This window comes from Vipera ursinii (assembly GCF_947247035.1).
Source record: "Vipera ursinii genome assembly, chromosome: 1".
NCBI classification, from domain to species: Eukaryota; Metazoa; Chordata; class Lepidosauria; order Squamata; family Viperidae; genus Vipera; species Vipera ursinii.
In genome coordinates, this window is record NC_139512.1 from 54,920,610 (window position 1) to 54,940,684 (window position 20,075).

The window sequence follows — 20,075 nt, forward strand, 5'->3', positions numbered from 1 at the left end:
AATCAGAAAAACATGAAACAATTTTCATCATCTTTTCCTTTGACAAATAAGATTATGTACTCTTTGGTATATATGTAGTTATAACACAGATTTAGGAAATCTTTGTATCCTGAGGGGATTTTATGTCAACTTTCTGAGAAGTAATCCCAGTTTCACTTCAGTCTTTCATACTTGTATACGTAGATTTTAGTACGTGTTGGTTTTTTTTAAGGTTCTTCATGGATGTGTCTATGGATCTCAGTGCTTTAGTAACCTGAAGTATTTTCCAATGAGCCTGTCTGATTTAGCATCCATGGATTATGATCCTTTTATGCATTTGGAAAATTTGAAGGAACCAGAACCCCTCCATTCACCTGATTCGGAACGGTCTTCCAAACTCCAGCCAGTCACAGAAGGTTTGTTTGCTTTAATTAACTTCCTTTTCTGATCAAGTATCATAAATTTTCCAATTAATTACATTCTAAGAGTTCAATTATAGCTTATAGGTAGTGTTAATAAGCATGGAATAGATTAATATAATTTTGAGTAATTACAACTCCTTTTTGAACAATAAGTACGTCTTTACAACACGCACCAACTTCATAACAGATTTTTCTCTACCCCAGTAAACAAGTAAAACATTTTTTAATTTTTATTGATAGCAAATATGTACATGTTATTTAGCAAGCAATCAGATACAACATGTTTAACTTAACATACACTATTTTTTTAATTCTTAAAATTTGCTTCATGCTTATTTTAAACTTATTTTTTCAAACTTTGGCTTAATTTTTTTTCTCTAAAAAATAAACTCCTTGAGTTAATCAAATTATTTTAATTTAGATTTTTTTCTTTCATGAAATATCAAATGGTACTAGTGAAAAGAAATTCGGGAGGCACAGGCTTTCATACTGAGGCTAAATATTCTGTGTAGGATCATTCTCCTCCAGTATTAAGCTGTTCCCTTTAGGTTTCCTTAAAGGTATTAAGGACTAGATAAATACAGAACCTTTTTGTAGCAGCTGTGTGCTAACAGCAGGTGATTTTGTGGTCTGTAGTGACTTCGTGCTGTTTTTTTTATGTGGAGAAAATGGCTAATCATTGTGCCCTTGTCTAAGGCATGCTTCATCATTTTCAAGTACTTTTTTGGCCAAAGAATTCTGAACACAGAGCTGTCCTCTAATAAGCTCAGTATTGGATTGAACAAATCTGATTTGAGAACTATTGGCAGGAGGAATGGTAATTATTAAATTTACTGAGCAGTGAAGCAAGCTACTGTAGTTGGCTTTTTGTCAAATGGCTGTGGTCTTATTAGTAAAGAGTAATCATCTGCAGGGTCAGAATGAAAGCAGAACCGAAGGATTCATTCTCTCCTAATTACAGTTTCACCTATACATATTATGCAAAGCTAATATTTAAACTAGTTGCCAAGATTAATTTCCTCTACATGTTACATTGCAAGTGTAAAGAATTGCAGCCGGGTTTTGTGCCTTACTGCTTTTGTATTCTGTAATAATGTGTAATTATGGGTTCACAGCAAATACACCGTGATTTGTTTAATCTGCCTATTTGAAAAGACAACCTTGAATAGTTCCCTCCGCCTCTTTTTAAATTAGTATCTATTGGAGAAAACACCAAGCATTGCTGTCCTTTATTTGTGCATTTCCACACAGGAGTAAGTCCTGGGTACTTTTTAAAATCCTAAATGATATTTTTTTTATCCTTCTATTATATTGTCTTAGGTAAGTTAATAACCTATTTTAAAGAGATCCCTGACAATCCTGATTGGGTGACCAGTATATGTAGCCACTGTTTTGTCAGTTTTGGTATTCCTAACAATATTACAATTTCAGTATTTTTCATTTTCCACAGCAGCCTATAATTCTAAAAGATATGAAGCTGATTGTTGCTTCGATAAGTCAGAATGTGTTCATATCAAAAATTATGACCTATCCTTTATTTGGTACGCAGTAGTGTTAGCATAATTCTTTGCTTGTCTTTCTTCTCACTTTCTAAGATTCCCCTTTTATTTTAAGACTTGATATGATTCCAATTTGTTTATGTCAGAAAGAAATGTTGCTATTATTGGCCTACAAAAATATGTTATCTTGAACATATGGCAATATTATTACTCTCCAAACAAGATACATTACTTTCAGTTTTAAGTTATTTTTTTCCAGCAAAACTGGGAAGTATATTAAATAAAGCTTGTTTGAAGCTTATTGTGTTGTTGTTTCAGAATGTTTAGGCTCTATAAGGAAATATTAAGAACTTTATAAAACCATTCAGTAGAATATTGAAACCCATAGATTTATAAATATGTCAAGCTCACTGAATTAATATTAATGAAAAAGAGGGAACTACAGGTCAAGAGATGGTTCCACTATGAGGCAGCTGCCATTAAAGGTCAGCAGATAATGAATTAATTACAACACAAAATACACTATATAAACTATATTATAAGAAAAAGGCACTGTAAGGATTAGAAGAACCAAGTTTGGCCACACATTCTGGCACTACACTCATCTGTTACAATAACTCTACACAGATTCAATTATTCTTCCCACTAAGAATCGCATAGTCAAGAAAAAAAACACAAAATCTAAACCTGAGGGTATCTGTATATCTCTTTCTCTCTGTGTATATTTATATGATGGCTTGAAGCTTATAGTTGGCAGTTGCTAGTTTTCTGCCCTGAAAACAGCTTTTCTAAAATCTGTAATAAAATTAAATTGTTGAGTCGTTCTTTTTTAATATCTGCCTGTTCATTTTCAAATCTAAATGAAGATATCATTTGGATTGTTCTACAGCTTCAGGTTTCAGGAATATACAAGCCTTCTTTAGCATAAAGATTTGTGCATGTATGAATATAGAATTAGAAGAATTACTGTTTTTAATATATTAATAATATTGCAGTTAATTCACAGCTGGTTATCATTCCAATCAACTTTTTGAATATTAATTCAAAGCATTATAATTAACTATAGCCTCAGTAGAAAATTTATTAAAGTGTCCTAATGAATAACAATATAAATCTATACATATTTATTTAGTATCTTCAGTAAATTCAGTAAAAATTACTCCCAGCAAAACATATTCAGGATTTCAGATTTCAACCAACATCAGTATTGCAATTTTTTTTTCTTGAAAACAAGAACTTTTCTTTGTAATTATTTCTGTCATTAAATATTTTAAAATATATATACCATAAAAATAAAATTAGTTAGGACTGTTAACAGTCATAATTTTTTTAAAATAGTGTTGTCTATGAGAAAATATTTCTCAGTATCATTTCAGCTGTATCATATCAGTTTCCTTCTAACATGCTAACAATGTTTACTTCTTCTGTCTTAGTTCTATATTTGCCATAATCTCCACAGTGGCCTTCTCCTTTTCAAGAAGGAAAGCTAATAGCTTCTGTTCATATTTTTCCTTTCTCTATGCTGTTGAAGTATTAAAATATTTTTTACAATTATTTGTATTTTAAAAACTGTATTCTCTGTAAAATTGCTTTCTTTATTATCATTTAATAATTGTTTTTATTTAAATTGAAATGCCTAACTGTATTTTTCTTACCTCACTTTATGAATGTGGTGCCGTGCCGGTCATACTGCATCTGTTCAGAGTCCCTTAACATTTAAACAAACAGAAATTGCATTTTTATTGCTATCAGTATAACCTAAAGTATTGAATTTTGTGTTTTTTCCCCAGTAAAATCTCATATGCAACAAGGACTGATCTCTGTGGCAGCTCGTACTGTGATAGCTCATCTGGTAAACCACTTAGGCCATTATCCAATGAGTGGGGGGCCTGCTATGCTAACAAGTCAAGTATGTGAAAATAATGACAATCCTTTCTGCGAGAACCTTGAACTTTCTCCTGAGCTTTTTGAGAACCCCAACCTCCAGTTCTTTGTATTAAATAATACCACATTAGTTTCATGTATACAGATAAGAGCAGAAGAGAACATGCCTGGAGGAGGTTTGTCTGCTGGACTTGTCTCAGCCAATTCAAATGTCCGAATTATAGTGCGGGATCTGTCTGGGAAATATTCTTGGGATTCTGCCATCATGTATGGGCCTCCCCCTCTATGTGGCCTAAGTGAATCAACCACTTTTATGCTTTCATTGCCCCATCAAGAGAAATCAGAAAATGCCTCAGAACCTCCTGCGTATGCAGAAGAAATGTATGTAAAGGATGGAATTACGCTTTCACTAAAAAGAAGATTTAGAGACATTGTGCCAACATGGGATACAATCAAGGATGAAGAAGATGCCCTTGATGAGCTTTTGCAATATGTGGGAATCACTAGCCCTGAGTGTTTACAGAGGACAGGTGTGTCTCTCAATATACCTGCTCCTCAACCGATTTGTGTGTCAGAGAAGCAGGAAAATGATGTAATCAATGCAATCCTGAAACAGGACACTGAAGAGAGAGATTTTATTGAAAAGCACTTCAGTGACTTAAATATGAAGGCTATGGAGCAGGATGAACCAATTCCACAAAAGCCCTATTCAGCATTTTACTATTGCAGGTTGCTCCTTAGTATTCTTGGCATGAATTCTTGGGATAAAAGGTAAAATGATAATGTTATTTGCTGTTAAAATCAACACAATTTGGTCTTTTTCAGAACAGAGAGATATTTCAAGTAACATACATGCTACTAAAAACAATAGCAGTATATAGCTTCCCCTTCCAGGACAGCCACTCCTCGTTTAGCAACTACCTCAGTTAGCAACCATTTGCAAATATAATAGTAATAAACAGTAATAAAAATCATTTTCTGACCAATGCACAGATTTACAATTAATTTTTTGGGGTCTGAAAAAAATTCTTCCGTGTGAAACCAGTTAAGGTTTAGTCAATTTCAGGCAGCAGGCAAGCTGGCTAGAAGGTTCTAATGAGCTAATTAAGTTGTTAACCTGCCATTAGCACTTTTTAAGGAAGAGCTATGCTACCAAGAAAAGCAGCTCAGGAAGAGAACTCGTTGAAGCAATCTCTCCACCCTGAGAGGAGGCAAAAAAAAATATTGCAAGGCATAGGGCACTGTGTAAGAGAACATTATATGAATGAGGCAACAGCAACTAGTGATCTTCACATTGTCTCTCTCCCTTTCTCTCTCATCACAGGTTCACTTAGCAACCTTTTTGTTTAACGACAAAGGCGGTAGAACGAACTGCAGTCGCTAAACAAGAGGATGTAATGAAATTAAATCCAAATGTTCTGTCACTTCCATATTAAGATTTTCTTAGCCATGATTGTACATAATGAAAATCACTACACAAATATAGGAGGATAGTGGGTTGGGTTGGGTTTGGTTTGTATTATGACAAATTATAGAAGAGGAACAGCTAAATACAAGCCATAATATATTAATATATCTACTTCTCACAGATACTTTCCTAGATGCCTCTAGGATGTTTACAAGTCTCTAGTCCTAATTTGAGAGTCAGTTTGGATTAGTGGTTTATGTGCTTCAAGGGGAATGTTGTTCAGGCCACCAGGTTAAAGAATGAAGTAAGAATTATAGTGAAGGCGCTGATAAGGATTCAGAAGACTATATGTGTCTGTGTGTCTGTGTAAATAAAGGATCTTTTCATTTTTTATGTGAAAAGGTTTTTCAAAAGGCAAGAAAACTGTAGATGTTAATAAATAGAATTATTGTTTGCTATGTCTGTCATTGTACACAGATAATGAAAACATTTTATTAAATTTACTTATGTAGGAGAAGCTTTCATCTTCTGAAAAAAAATGAAAAACTACTTCGAGAACTTCGAAATTTGGATTCAAGACAATGGCAAGTTATCTGCTATAAGCAATTTTTAAGTGTAATAATTTCATTTTTTAAATTACACTTCAGTGTAATTATTTTTATAAATAATATAGAATTCAAGTTGTTATAAATTCTACCAATTTCTGTGAAAATAGACTTTTTTATAAAAATGCATTAAAAGATTTGCCTCACTAATCTGCCAGTGCCTGTAGTTCTGAATTAATACAATCTTGTTTAATTTATTAGAACTCTTAAGTTCTAAAAACATAAAACAGCTTATATTGATATTCTTAACATTTGAATTGAATCATTGTTTTAAGCACTTGGCGCTTTAACAGAAATGGAAGTGACTAGATATGAAAATAAGGGCAGAGTATTTCTGTCTGCTATAGGTAGTTCTTATAACCAGTTGTTTAACAGCCATTCAAAGTTAAAATGAATCCCTCAAAAGCTACTTAAAATCTGGTTTCAACATTTCAACATCACCCCCCCCACACACACTATCAAATAACTGCATGTTGGTCACTCAACAACTGGTCCACATTTACAGTCATTAGCAGTGTTCAGCAGTCACATGACTACAATTTACAACATTTTTGACAGAAACTAGCATTCACTTCCAGTTTCCAACAAAAACTGGCCCATAGCAAACAGTGGATTTGATTAACGTCCACCGCATAAAGAGATAATAAAATTGGGTCAGTCACATGATGACTGCTTTACGACTATTATGACCTACAATCTTAATTGCTAGGGTCAATTACAGTCATTAGTCAAGGGCTTCATGTAAAGATTTTTTTTTAAAGATTTTTTTTCAGCCATTTCAGGAGAAAATATTGGAGATTGCCAGATTTTGTGGCTGTTTGGAAAAAAACTTGTTTACATGAGTGCATTATGTTTTCAAATTGCTGAATTAGTCTTCTGTGCCTATGAATTTTAGCATTGACCTATTTCAAGATATAGTAGTGAAAATGGCTGATGCGAATCACTTTGAAACAATTTGTGACCAATTTTGATTATATTTAGAAACCAAGTTTCACATTGTCCCCCCATAGAGAAACTCTGAAGGTTATTTTTGCAATGTTATAAAAGTTATTTAATTAAAAGTGGTATTTCTATAGTACAATCAGGTATATAATCTTGATTATATGTTATAACAATGAGATTTAAAAAAAATGCCTTGGCAATGATCCTTGCTTCAGGACTATAAATAAATAAGCAAAGAAACATATAAATAAAAGCTGAAATCCTCTTCAAACACCTTCAGAACAAAGGAAATCATATTAGCCTTTCTATATATCCACTATGTCTTAGCAATGTCAGAGGATATTCTTATATAATTGCAATCATATGTCTTACAGCCGAGAGACGCACAAAATTGCAGTATTTTATGTTGCTGAGGGACAAGAAGATAAACACTCTATCCTGACTAACACTGGAGGAAGCCAAGCATATGAGGATTTTGTAGCAGGTCTTGGTTGGGAGGTACACTTCTATCTCATTCCATTCTAATCAATTCATTTATTTTTTCAAATGTTGTGATGCTTTAATAACAGCATTTATTTAAGAATTCACTTTAGAAACAATTTGAGATTTCTTTCAGTCTGGTAACTATCATCTTATTTCACAAGCTGCTTTTAGAACGTATAAGAGGGTGGCTAACATTCCTATCATGTGTCTGAAGCAGATTTTATTTTATTTTTGTCATATCAACAGTCTTTCTCAGCAGAAAAAATAGGTATAACTGGGGTTTGTGATGCATGTGATTTTCTTAAAAGCCAAGTTCTCTGGATGGTGGGGGGAACAGGGGCGTGTTAGTTTCACAATTATTCTTACAATACCTGGAGCTTATGTTGTAAGTTTTCATACACATTTCAATATTTGTGAAATTTGCCAGTTCTGTGTTTGGTGACAGGAAGACCAGCTCTGCTTCTTTAGCATCTAGAAACAACATCAAATCCTAGTTAGCACCTATTTAGAATTGTTCTCTTTAGAAGAGCTCTGTTTATTAAGAGGAAATGTTCTTGCTGAAAGACAGATGTTTACCACTCACAGTTCAAGTCTCCACTACACTGAACCTAATGATGGCTACTAAAAATGTCTGAAATGTCATGGTATTGATCATCGTTCAAACACCAATGTGAGAATACAGGTAGTCCTCAACTTAAGACCATAGTTAGGCCCAAAATTTCTGTTTCTAAGTGAGACATTTATTAAGTGAGTTTTACAACCTTTCTTGCTATAAATGAATCACTGCTGTTGTTAACTTAGTAACATGGTTGTTAAGTGAATCTGGCTTCCCCATTGACTTTGCTTGTCAGAGGGTAAAAAGCTGCTCACATGACCCTGTGACATGCAACCGTCACAAATATGAGTCAGTTGCTAAGTGTCTGAATTTGGTCACGTGACCATGGGGATGCCGCAATGATCGTAAGTGTGAAAAATGCTCATAAGTCACTTTTTTTAGTGACATAACTTTGAACGGTCACTAAACGAACTGTTGTAAGTCGAGAACTACCTGTAGTACCATTCCAGTTGCCACTGGAAATAACAGCAGATGGGATTAATGTAGAAAAGGTCACTTTGGGGAGGCTAGGTGTGCTAGGTGTGCCATCTAACAACTACAAAGCATGTGCTAGGAAGAGTTCTGTGGCAGAGTGAAATTATTATATAGATTGAACTAGATTGAACTAACATTTTTTTTAGTTTTGTGAACCCAAAATATTTGTTATCAAATAATCTACTAAATAGTCTTGATTTGGCATGGAGTCAGTAAATATTAATGGCAATTAAAAAAATAATACATTTTTCTCCCCTTCAGTTCGTATCCTGTTAGACCTGAGCCCCCAAGCACTCTACAGTAATTTATATTATATAGATATTTTATGTTGTGATGCCTTTTTATTTTAGGTGAACCTAACAAATCATTGTGGTTTTATGGGAGGACTACAGAAAAACAAAAGCACTGGATTGACCACTCCATATTTTGCCACTTCTATGGTTGAAGCAATGTTTCATGTATCAACCAGAATGCCTTCTGATTCAGATGACTCCCTAACAAAAAAGGTAGGTATTCCAAAATAACCTTCCACACTCTAATTAGTGTGGTGTGGTAATTAAGTTATTGTACTAAAAGCGGAGAGATTCTCAACCATGAAAGTCACTGATTAACCTTGGGCCACTGAATGTATCTCCATCAAATCCCCCTTGCTGAGTGTTTCTGGGAAACTCTGGGAAAGGATGCACACTAATAGAGGCAAGGATATTCAGTAAATCTTAACAACTACAAAGACTGGTTCATTACATGATTGGAGGCCATTTCAAAGTCCTGCCATTCCAGCATACATAGCTAACTGGGAAGAGTCACACTGGCAGGAAAGCCTGAAAGGCTATTTCCTTTCAGGTGTTTTTCACTCTTCTCATTTTACAGATAATAGCCCTGTTTAAAGTGACTGGTTCAGTGTGAACCTCGGTAGCTATAGGGCATTATGAAAAATATTCTACGTATCTGGCAAATAAAATGCACTTGGTTACAATCTTGAGTTGAATTCTTCAAGGCAAATCCTGTTGAGTTGGCCAAGCCATCGTCTTGTCTTATTAGATGTGAAGTGTTTCACTTTGGGAGGCCTGAAGAAGTGGATAGCATCCAGGTTTTACATCTTCTCAATACTTTGCTACTATAGTCCATAATAGTAAAAGGTAACATGAATAATGGGAAGAGTCTTAAAGAATGAGCTTGTAAAATTGTTCTGTATTTTTTGTATGCAAGCAATACATGTAGTCTCAAAGTGGAGTATGGGAAAAATGTCACATTTCTATAATGGTCTATGCTTTAGGTATATCCTCACCCAGGAAATAACCCCAATTTACTAATGGTTGAAAAACAATTTAAAGCAGCTCTTTTCTGAAACCGTTGACTAACAGTAGGTGGCTGTAATTGTGTTTTTATTGTGAGATGTTCTTTTTGTTTTTGCTTGCATTTATTGTAAACTGCCCAGTTCTTATAAAAAGAGTTTCATTTTGAGTGAGATTCACTAACCATACATGTTAGCATAGGAGAGTCTTTCAGAATAATATAATTGCGATATCTAAAATTATCAAGAGTTGTTTAAAATTCCTTTTTTCCTGATCTACTTCCAGCGTAGACATTTAGACATTGACTTTTGACCAAATAGATAAGGAGTGCACACCTTACCCAAGCTATCATATCTAAAATACATTATCATCTAACAATTACATGTATTTGTAGGCAGCATATGTAATCAGCAACTGCCAGAGCTTTTCTAACAATCTCAAAAATAAATTGTTTTGCACTATTGGTATTTCTTTTTTCATTTAAAATCCAATAAATTCCACATTAATGACATATAATTGGGGGAGACAGGGAATATTTGTCCTATTAAAGTGAGTGATTAGCTATCATTAGATTCTGAACCTTCTATTCTGTACATGTATCTTCAGATGCTCTAATCCATTCAGCAGACACATTAATGAGCACTCATAGAATTGCAATATTGGAAGAAGTGAGGCAGGTTGACCTCAGCATGGAGTTTAATACCTGTAACTGAATTATATCACCAACAGTTAGTATAGAGAAATAGCTATGCCTCTGGCAATTTTCAGATTTGTTCTATGTTCAGTCTCTAATAATTTCCTGTGTTATTATTTAACAGACTTTGTGCTCTAAAAATTTCCACTGATACCTTAAAAGCTCCCATCAAACAGCCATTTTTCTCCCACAATTCAAGGTGCCTATGTATTTAGATGTATAGACTGACAAACCCAGAGGCTCTAAGCAGTTTTTCATAACATGAATTTAGCTATTCTGATTAGGAGATTAGTGATGTAGCTCAGGCTGAATTAGATGTGTTTCATCTACCTATAGTTAAGATGCCCAGATGCAGGCATCATAGCAAACTGCAGTTAAAACAAAATAAGTAAATACATTGGAGTTATTCATAGCTGTAGGGGTAAAACTTCAGCAAACCATGCAGAACTGAAACTCACAATCACTCACAATCACTCTCCTTACAACTGCTTATAATTAATTTTATGCTTGGGAGTGGAAAAAATGGATTGATTATATCCAGAACAAATATGGGACTAAAAAGTTTCATTTAGCATTTGAATAAGTCTTCCTTTCTTTTTTCTTTTCTTTTTCTTTTTATATGTAATATTAATATTGCTTGTAGTTATCTTATATGAGCTAGAGAGCGATAGAATTAATAGTTTATTGTTGTTAGCATATGGATGTTTGTGATTGTTCTTTGTTTTTATACCTTGTACTTAGCTCCGGGAAGTCGGGGGGGGGAGGGGGAAATGGGGGGGAGGGACAGGGAGGGTTAGGTAGGGGTGGGGGGAGGGGGGATTGTTAAAGATAAAATGTACTGTAAAACTTTTCAATAAAAAAATTAATTTTATGCTTGGTAAAGCTCTGGGTGTGTTGTACTTCTCAGGTGGATTATGAATAACGTTGAGGGGACATCATAGCAGCATCGGTTTTCTAGACTCATGAAATTGTCTCTACATATTAGATACTTGTATAGTTTGTTTTGTTCCTGTTTTCAGCTAATTTATATACAGTGGCCTCTATGTGAATGACAATTTCTGCTAATAGTTGGTCAATCTGAACAAAGAACAAAAAGCTAAGAGATTAACAACAGTACCTGAAACAATTAAGACTGCTATCCCACAGTTTTTGTGCATTCCATTTGAATTTCGATCAGATTTCTCTCAATTATTGATTCTCCATCTGTCTCTAGCTGTTACAGAAACATTCCTCTTCCTTTAAGGAGTTAGCATTTTTGTTGTTGAAATATTAATTCAATATATAGAGAAAATACTACATATAGTCAGAGCAAAAATGGAACTACATTGGATTGAAGTGATCCCAAATCAAAACTCCACCCCACAGCAAAACTTGATCTATTTATTTTTCTGTATTCCATATTATGTTCTTTAGTCCAGCATATTTTTTAAAAAAAATATCTTTGCTTCCAGTTTGATATTTTTTAAGAAAAAATGGAATTCAATTGTTTTTAAAGTTTAATCATAAAATTTGCATATTGTACTGAGTGAACAAAGAGAATTTTGCTATGAAATCGATAGGGAAAAGAAGGCAGAACGTCACGAGAACTGTTCTAAGGAACTGTGAATTTAGCTGAGAGGGATAAAAAAATAATCTCTTGAATAGCTACTGATTACAAAGGGTATATCCTGATTGCTGCTGATTGCTGAGAGTAGCTGATGGAGTGACTGCTTCCTGCTCAAGAAGCAGTGAGTGTAAGAGGAACGTAAGGCAGCCATGCTCAGGAAGAGCTCACTGGACAAGCACGTGTGGAGATGTAATGGGAGTTTGACCCAGGAATTTAAGGAGCATGTCCTTAACTATTTTTTTTTCTTTTAAGTCAGGATTTTGCTAACCTGAGAGACTTAAGAAAAAAGAAATAAAGCCTCTATTGGTAGTACCTTCAATAACAAAAGTGAAGGTTAAAGGACAGAAGTCTGGTTGGGATGCACTGCTGGTGACATGTTTGTGTTTCTGCCTGAGAACAGCCCAGCACATATTTGCAACAAATATAGCCTTGTAACCTTATAGCAGTGCTTGACAAGTCAGAAGACTGAATGGGTAGCAGCTCTTAAGTAATTATGTTTTATCAGAATTCAAAATAAATTTGAATTCCAATTGTGCAGAATATCTTCCATGTCTTTTTGCAAATGAAGTTTAATTGTCTTTACTATGCAGAGCTGTAAATAATAATAATAATAATAATAATAATAATAATAAGAAGAAGAAGAAGAAGAAGAAGAAGAAGAAGAAGAAGAAGAAGAAGAAGAAGAAGAAGAAGAAGTAGTAGTTGGAAGGGACCTTGGAGGTTAGACTAGATGTTATATATACAAAGAAAAACAAAAATAACAAAGTTGCCCCAGCAAGGGGCTCCACCCACCTCACAACCTGAAAAACCTCCTGTCATGGTTCCGACAGATGAAACCCTTCAAAAGAACTTCAAGGCATTGTTTTCCTTAAAGAATTTTTTATTCGGGAAACAAAGTATCAGCACTACATAGTTGAACTCCAAAACTAAATCCCCGTCTCCTGGATACAAAGTAACAACGTACAATTCCCACCCCCAATAAACAGTCATAAAGCACATTCCCCAATTAGCTTAAAGCGTGGGCTCTCCAGCCTGCCAAAACATTATCAGCTCAGGACCCAGTTTGTCCTTGGGTTCCCATGGCAGAGTTATTATTATGGTTAACTGAGCTTGTGTCTCAAACCCCCCCTCCCTGCACCAACTAATTCTAAGAGTAAGAAAAAGGGGAAAGAGAAAATGGCTGCATTTTCATCTGTTGTCAAAGCAAGAACATCTGATGTTAGCAGTGTTGACACCTCCAGGTCTTCATATTTTCCTGGAATGCCAACTGGGTGGGGACCTTGTAGGTTTCAGAGAGGGGATCTCTACCAAATATCATGCACCATTTACTTTTTGTAGCCCATTGCATAATTTAAATAAAAATAAATCCAAAATTTACATGCAGAAAAAAATAAGTGCATCCTATATTTATCACTGTCTCAAATACCTAAAGTTAGAATCAGGTGCAGATGATTAGAAAATTTTTAGAGAAAATCTGGGAGAACCTATCCAATTTAATCCTCAGACATTTAATTTGCTCTTTGTTGTTCAAGTGTGCGGTATCATCATGCCTAGGTCAAAAGAACTGTCTGAAGCTTTCAGAAAAAGGGTATAAATTCCTATAAGTCTGGGAAGGGATTTAAAAAAGTGACCAAGCAATTGGATATCAAATTCCGCTGTACAGAACATCATCTGCAAATGGAGATTTCAGACAACCGCCAACCTGCCTGTGGCAGGCCATACCAGCAGGTTCAGTTAGAGAACAGAACACACAGTGCTAAAAAAATCCCCTAATGTTATCACATAACCTACAGGGAGTTCTTACCACTATTGAAGTTAAAGTGTATGAGTCTACCAAAAGAAAGAAACTACACATGGGAGGTGTCTCAGAAGGAAACCTTAATTGACCTGAAGGAACATCGGGGAAAGACTAAAATTTGTTCATGAACACCTAGGGAAACACTGGGACTTCTGGAACATGTGTTCTGGACAGAAAGGCAAATATAGAGTTATTTGGTTGCAGGACTAGAAACATGTTTGGGCAAAAAAAAGACAGTATTTCGCCAGAAGAATGTGATACCAAAAGCATGGTAGTAGAAATGTTATGGTTTGCTTTGCTGCGTTAAGGCCTGGGCAGCTCACCTCATAAAATCCACTGAATTCTTCATTGTATAAGAGTGCCTGAGAATAATGTGAAATCGTCTATCAGAAGAGCAAAATTCAACCGGAAATCTTTCAACTTGGCAGTGATCCTCAGCATTCCACTAAATCCACTAAGGAATGGCTAAAAAGAAACCAAAGATTCGGGAGTGGCCAGGTCAGATCGAACTCCCATCATGAGGCTATAAAGTGATTTGAAACCACTTAAAATATCAGACAGCTGAAAAAACAGCCTGGACGGAGGATTAGGAAAAAAATTCTTCCCAGCCAATATCAGACTGGTAGACAGTTATAAGGAACTGATGCTATTTCTTCCAACAAGGGCAATGCCAAGGGAGAATTTATTCTTTTCACAGAAAAAAAATAATGTATCTGTTATATTTTTTTTTGAATAAATTATTACAAAGTCCATTTTTCATGATTTTTTGTTCAATTGCTTTGTATATTGTTGGAATGAAGAGAAATATATGTACACATAAGTTTTAAAAAATTATATGGGATATACTTCCTTTTTATGTGTTTGTACTTCCTTTAGTTTTTTGTTGTTGTTTTTTGCCTCACTGTTTTTACTCCTATTCTGTACTCTGCATATCATTATTTATGCTGAAAGAGAATTGCATTATGGGTACAATTGGACATATCAATGTTGAGAGTACATTTTCCTCTTCCCCTTTTTTAAAGAAAAAAGGTTAACAATTTAAATAGGGAAGGATTGGTAAAAAAGTTAAGTGGGTAACAAAAGCAATCCTAAACAAAAGCAACTAAGCCTCAAGAAATTATAATGTCCTCATCTCTTCTTTAGATCAGTGGGCTCTACACATTAGTGATAATTTTGGCAAGAGTTCAAGGGTTAATGTAATAGATAACTAAAAGGAAATTGAGCCCTGCATTATTTCACTTGTCTTCTCTTTCCAAAACTAACTTACTTAATTTTTTTAAAGTAAATACTTGAATTCTTCCTGCCAGGGTTCTTTGCTTTTACTATCGTTTATTACTTCAATTATACTTGGTATCACTTAGAATGATCTGCCATTTGGAAATCTCAGTGTAGCCTGCAGCTTAGTATTAACTCTGGCTGGTATTGTAACATACACAGCATATGACATTAATGTATCAAAATTAAATTTGATCGTCCCTTCTGGTTATATTTATTTCACATTTCTTTTGTATTCAGTTAACGTAAACTTATTATGAAAGCTGACACATGATGAGGCTATAAAGGAAGAATGTTTTCAACTATTTCGATTTTTTTAATGAAATTTCAGATATCTCTGCTTTTCCAGTGCTTAATTTTTTTTTCTGTGCTTTAGTAGAAATTGGAACCTGATGCTGTAACTATAGAAATATTTTTAGCTGATCATGTTGGTTTATGGCAGTTTTGTCTACCAAAACAAAAACCTTATGTTAAAAAGTTGTTCATTTAAGCAGAATTATGAATAATGAAAAGTCATAAAAATAGTTAATAGTAACTGTTGTAGTAGCACCATTATATTCTAGGGATCACTCTGGTAGTTTACTAAGATAATTTCCTATATTTATTTATTCCTCATGTTTATATAGCCACCCATCTCACACATGTTACTCTGGACAGTGTACAATAAAATAAACCATAAAGCAATGTTTCTTAAAAACACTGGGAGAAAATATTTTGATAATATATGCAATGTTGCCATCTTGAATTGAAACATTTCTTTAAAACTTCTTGAGAATTTCTTGATTAATGTATTATATAGGAACTACTATCCCAGAGGTGCTTTCTTTCAAAAGGCAACTGGACTTTCTTGTTTTGCTAGAAGATGTTTTGCTTCTCATCCAAGAAGCTTCTTCAGTTCCGACTGATGGAGAATGGAAGGATTTATATTCATAAAGTCATGAAGAACTGAAGAAGCAAAACAAGGAAGTCTAGTTGCCTTTTGAAAAAAAGCACCTTTGGGACAACCATGACCTGGATGACTAAGACGCTCCATAGACATTTAGGAACTTCTATGTTTTTTCTCTTGTTTCAGCTTAGGCATTTAGGAAATGATGAAGTTCACATTATCTGGTCAGAGCATACTCGAGACTATCGAAGAGGAATCATTCCTACAGAATTTGGAGATGTACTTATTGTTATATATCCAATGAAAAATTACATGTTCAGTATTCAAATTATGAAAAAACCTGAGGTATGTTCTAACAATTCATATTCAGCTATTTAGAAAATGATGTTTGCATTGTCTAGTCAAAGCATATTATGGATTTCAGAAGAAAAAATCATTTTTGTAGAATTTGAAAATATGGTTATTGCTGTATATCCAGTGAAAAATTAATATGTTCAGTATTCAGAGTATGAAAAAATAATGATTTATCCTAGGTCCATCAATATGGGATGAGGTCCTGTGCTGGTTGCTGAGTTGAACATCTTGAAGACTTCAGCACAGATTTCAACAAATCACTTGGGCTATAGAACAGTAGCACTATTATTGTTTTTGTAATTCAATAGCTGCAGTTCAACAATAGCTATAGATAACCCTGGATCAGACAGAGCATATGTTAGTGGGCTTTCTCTGTTGTAGTATCTGCCCTTGGAGCACCATCTCATCTGAGAGTTGTAGCCTTCTCTCCCATCTTTAAAACTTGGATCTATTTCCAGATCTGAGTGAGAATGGGTTGCAGACCCTTTGTGGGATGTTTTAGTTATTTATTTCATGGTTTATTTCATGGTTGTTATTTTTTCCAGAGCTTCCTTTGGATTATATATTCTGTGTTTTAATTGTTTTTATTATTGTAAATTGTATATTGTATAATAAGATTTGGATGGCATGCTTAAAACCATTACCTCTTTTAAACATATAGTTATATTTTGATATTAATTGCATTTATCAATTAATTGTATGTTGTGTCCACAAACTATTTATGTTTTTTCATAAACAACCATATCTCCACAGCAAATTTGCAACCTGTACAGCCTTTCTTATATTTTAGCCTTTAAGAGAAATGATTCATGACATTATTGGGTGTATCAGATTAAGCTTAAAATACATTTGAATATAAGCAATTATTGAGGCAGTTATTAATACAGCAAAGTATTCTCTCTTTTTGAAAATGTCAGATGATCATATTGGCATCAAGAAGCAGTCTTCTACCATATTTTAAATAACATGGTTAATGAGAGGTGTAAACATTTGTTAAAGCTGATTGCTAATTATTATAGAAACTACTAATTTAATGGCTGAATTTCTGAACTTTTTGAATTCAGGTCCCATTCTTTGGTCCATTGTTTGATGGTGCTATTGTGAATGGAAAAATTCTTCCTATTATGGTCCGAGCAACAGCTATAAATGCAAGCAGAGCTCTGAAATCGCTCATTCCATTATACCAAAATTTGTATCCTTTAACAAAAAGAAAACACTTGGAAGCAAGTTCAGTTGAGCATAGAGTAATTAATCATACATAGGACTATATGATATCTTTGACTGATATCCAGGGTTTCCATAAATTCATTTTTGAAAATCTCAGGATAATATTTATTAAAACAAATTGCAAGAATAAAGTGAGATGATAGAAAGGCTTGGCTCCAACATGATTATTTTATTGAGTTCCAAATTTTTATTAGTTTATCCAAATATAAAACAGAATAAATGAAAATAGGAGGAAAATAGGGGAGGAAAAGGGGAAGAAGAAAAAGTGTAGAGGAAAAAGAAAAGTGACTTTGGACTCTTTTTAGCATAGTGGAATAAATGCAGCCTCAACTTTACATTTACATAATAATAAATACTAGCCAGTTCTATAACACCAAAGCTATCTAATCAGCAAAACCCAAAGTTTTTTCTACCTTAAGCACAAAGTCCAGAAGTGGATTCCAAGTGGAAATAAAGTTACGGTAACTTGATTATTTTAAGTAGATATTTAAAATACTTTATTTTGAGTGATTTCAGAACAATTAAAATTATTTGTAAAGATATATTCTAAACTTAACTCTAAATTACCTGAGAGAACCTTTTTTGAGTGTAAGACAACTCATAAATAATTTTCAAAGTCAATCGCAAAGGCTACTACTTTCACATATGTAGTATTAATAATGTTGTCATATGTTTCTGCAGTGTTAAATTCCATTAATTGTAGTAGTGAGTTGCTACTTTTGAGCTAGCCTCTCTTTTCAGTGATATTTGTTTCTTTATTAGACATAATCATTTGTAGTGAACAGGTTTGTACTATTTTATTGTTTGGTTACTAGTGGAAATTATTTTAATTATTTCTTTTATAGAGAACAAGCTTGGTTGGATATAGTGTAATGTGTTAAGGTAAACCATGCCTCTTTTGGACACTTCCTGTGGAGTTAAAACCAGTATTTAAAACTTTTTTAAAAGTTATATGTAATTATATGTACTTAGTTTAAAATCTATATCTGTTTATGGTGATTACAATTTGAATTTTAAGGTTGTGTAAGAAGTTAAAAATATGCATTTTAAATTAATCTTTTTAGCAAGTATCTGGAAGATCATTTGTAATACATATTATAGGTGACAATAATAAGTCTTTGAATATCAAAATTCTAACAAATTTACGGGTACTTAACTATATGATCATAATTATGTAGCATTGTCAGCTATATTCCATTCACTAAATAGTCCTGAGATTCCAAAGCACATATTGTGAAATTTGTATCCATTAAAAATAGTCTGGGACTGCAGCATGTCTTGGCTAACTATATATCAAATGTTGTTCAGTAAATTACAAGTGTATTGATTGGCATATGCTGCCTAAATCAATTGTTCTGACAGCCAAAATTACAGTAATCTGTCAGTATTGATGGCTGTCTTTCAGACTTTGGTACCTTTCCTTCATTTGTCTTTTCTTGTTTCTGAAGTGCATTTTCTTGTAAGCATCTAGTATTGTTGTGGTAGGTACTTGATGGTCCTTTTTTTGTCTCTTGAAACCAATTTATGGGCTTGATCATGCAATTAAAGATAAAATACAGCACTGGAGAGCATGGGCAGGCAATATTTTGCCTAACAATTGGGTTGTGAGTGTAGTTTAGGCTTGCTATCAGTCATTTATTAATTAGATGTTGAGAGAGTATGGTTTGGTTGTATTTTTATGGTGAGGGAGGTAAAGAGTAATTCCAAAGCATCACTTTAAATACCTTTGATTTTAGACATTGTAGACTCAATAGACATCTGTATTTAATTTTAAACTTTTCTCTTAACAATTTTTATATAAAACAATGTAGATTATTCACAGATCTTCATTTTAGAAATTTAAAGATTTTTTTTTTTACATTATGCATCTGTATGTGTGTGCTTCCCTAAGATCATACTGAAAATGTGTCATATCATCTTCTCTGCTAATTACCCAGCCTTTTCTAATCTGTGTTGATTTGCACTAAACATAGAGATAAACTTGGGGGGAATTTAACAAGTAACTGAATGAATCCCACTAAACAAACAACTTTCTGTTCCTTCTGTCTCACAAAGTCTTAACAAATTTGTGAGTGAATAAAACATAAATGAAATTAATATTAGGGTATACTTATTTACTTTTGCCATTAATTCTTTTAACATTTTAATGATTTAAATATACAATTTTGTATATTTGTGACATCAATTTTATTTTTACTTTGGAGAAAATGTGCTCATTATATGAAGAATTGCTAAAATCACTGTACTATTATTATACTACTTTAAACTAACATTTTTTTTAAATAATGTATATTCTACACATAGTAACTACACAATTCTTTGGCATAATTTTAATAATACAGAATGTGTATTGGGGATACTTTTTATGTTTAATTAAAACACAATTGAAGTAAAGAAGGATTTATACTGAATCTTACCTCTGGTAGAATGAAATCTTGAAAAGGTTTTTTTAAAAAAAAAAAAAGCTGAAATTATGAGAATGTGAATGTGTTCATTTTTTAAGAAATAGGATAAAGGTCATACATTATCCATCTCATTTAGAGTGCTTCTACTTATTACCAGTATGGATTTTAAAAACCCTGTTGCCAAGCCACGGTTCCTATCCATCTGTTCTTGCTGTTGTGAAAA

The 20,075-nt window shown here is 33.5% G+C and overlaps 1 protein-coding gene across 4 annotated transcripts in view; it reads left to right on the plus strand.

Moving 5' to 3' along the window:
• The window catches only part of RALGAPA1 (Ral GTPase activating protein catalytic subunit alpha 1), a 142,167-nt gene that overhangs the window by 98,820 nt on the left and 23,272 nt on the right, over nucleotides 1-20,075 (plus strand). For 3 of the 4 annotated variants that reach the window (XR_014492269.1, XM_083360894.1, XM_083360893.1), the window contains 7 exons: nucleotides 212-395; nucleotides 3,691-4,555; nucleotides 5,705-5,776; nucleotides 7,114-7,237; nucleotides 8,663-8,818; nucleotides 16,053-16,211; nucleotides 17,285-17,412. Coding sequence is in view for 2 of the 4 variants with exons in the window: in XM_083360894.1 (XP_083217020.1) it covers nucleotides 212-395; nucleotides 3,691-4,555; nucleotides 5,705-5,776; nucleotides 7,114-7,237; nucleotides 8,663-8,818; nucleotides 16,053-16,211; nucleotides 17,285-17,412 (1,688 nt within the window). In the remaining 2 variants the exon portion in view is untranslated. The remainder of the gene's footprint in view (nucleotides 1-211; nucleotides 396-3,690; nucleotides 4,556-5,704; nucleotides 5,777-7,113; nucleotides 7,238-8,662; nucleotides 8,819-16,052; nucleotides 16,212-17,284; nucleotides 17,413-20,075) is intronic. The other variant, XR_014492270.1, reaches the window with a different exon arrangement.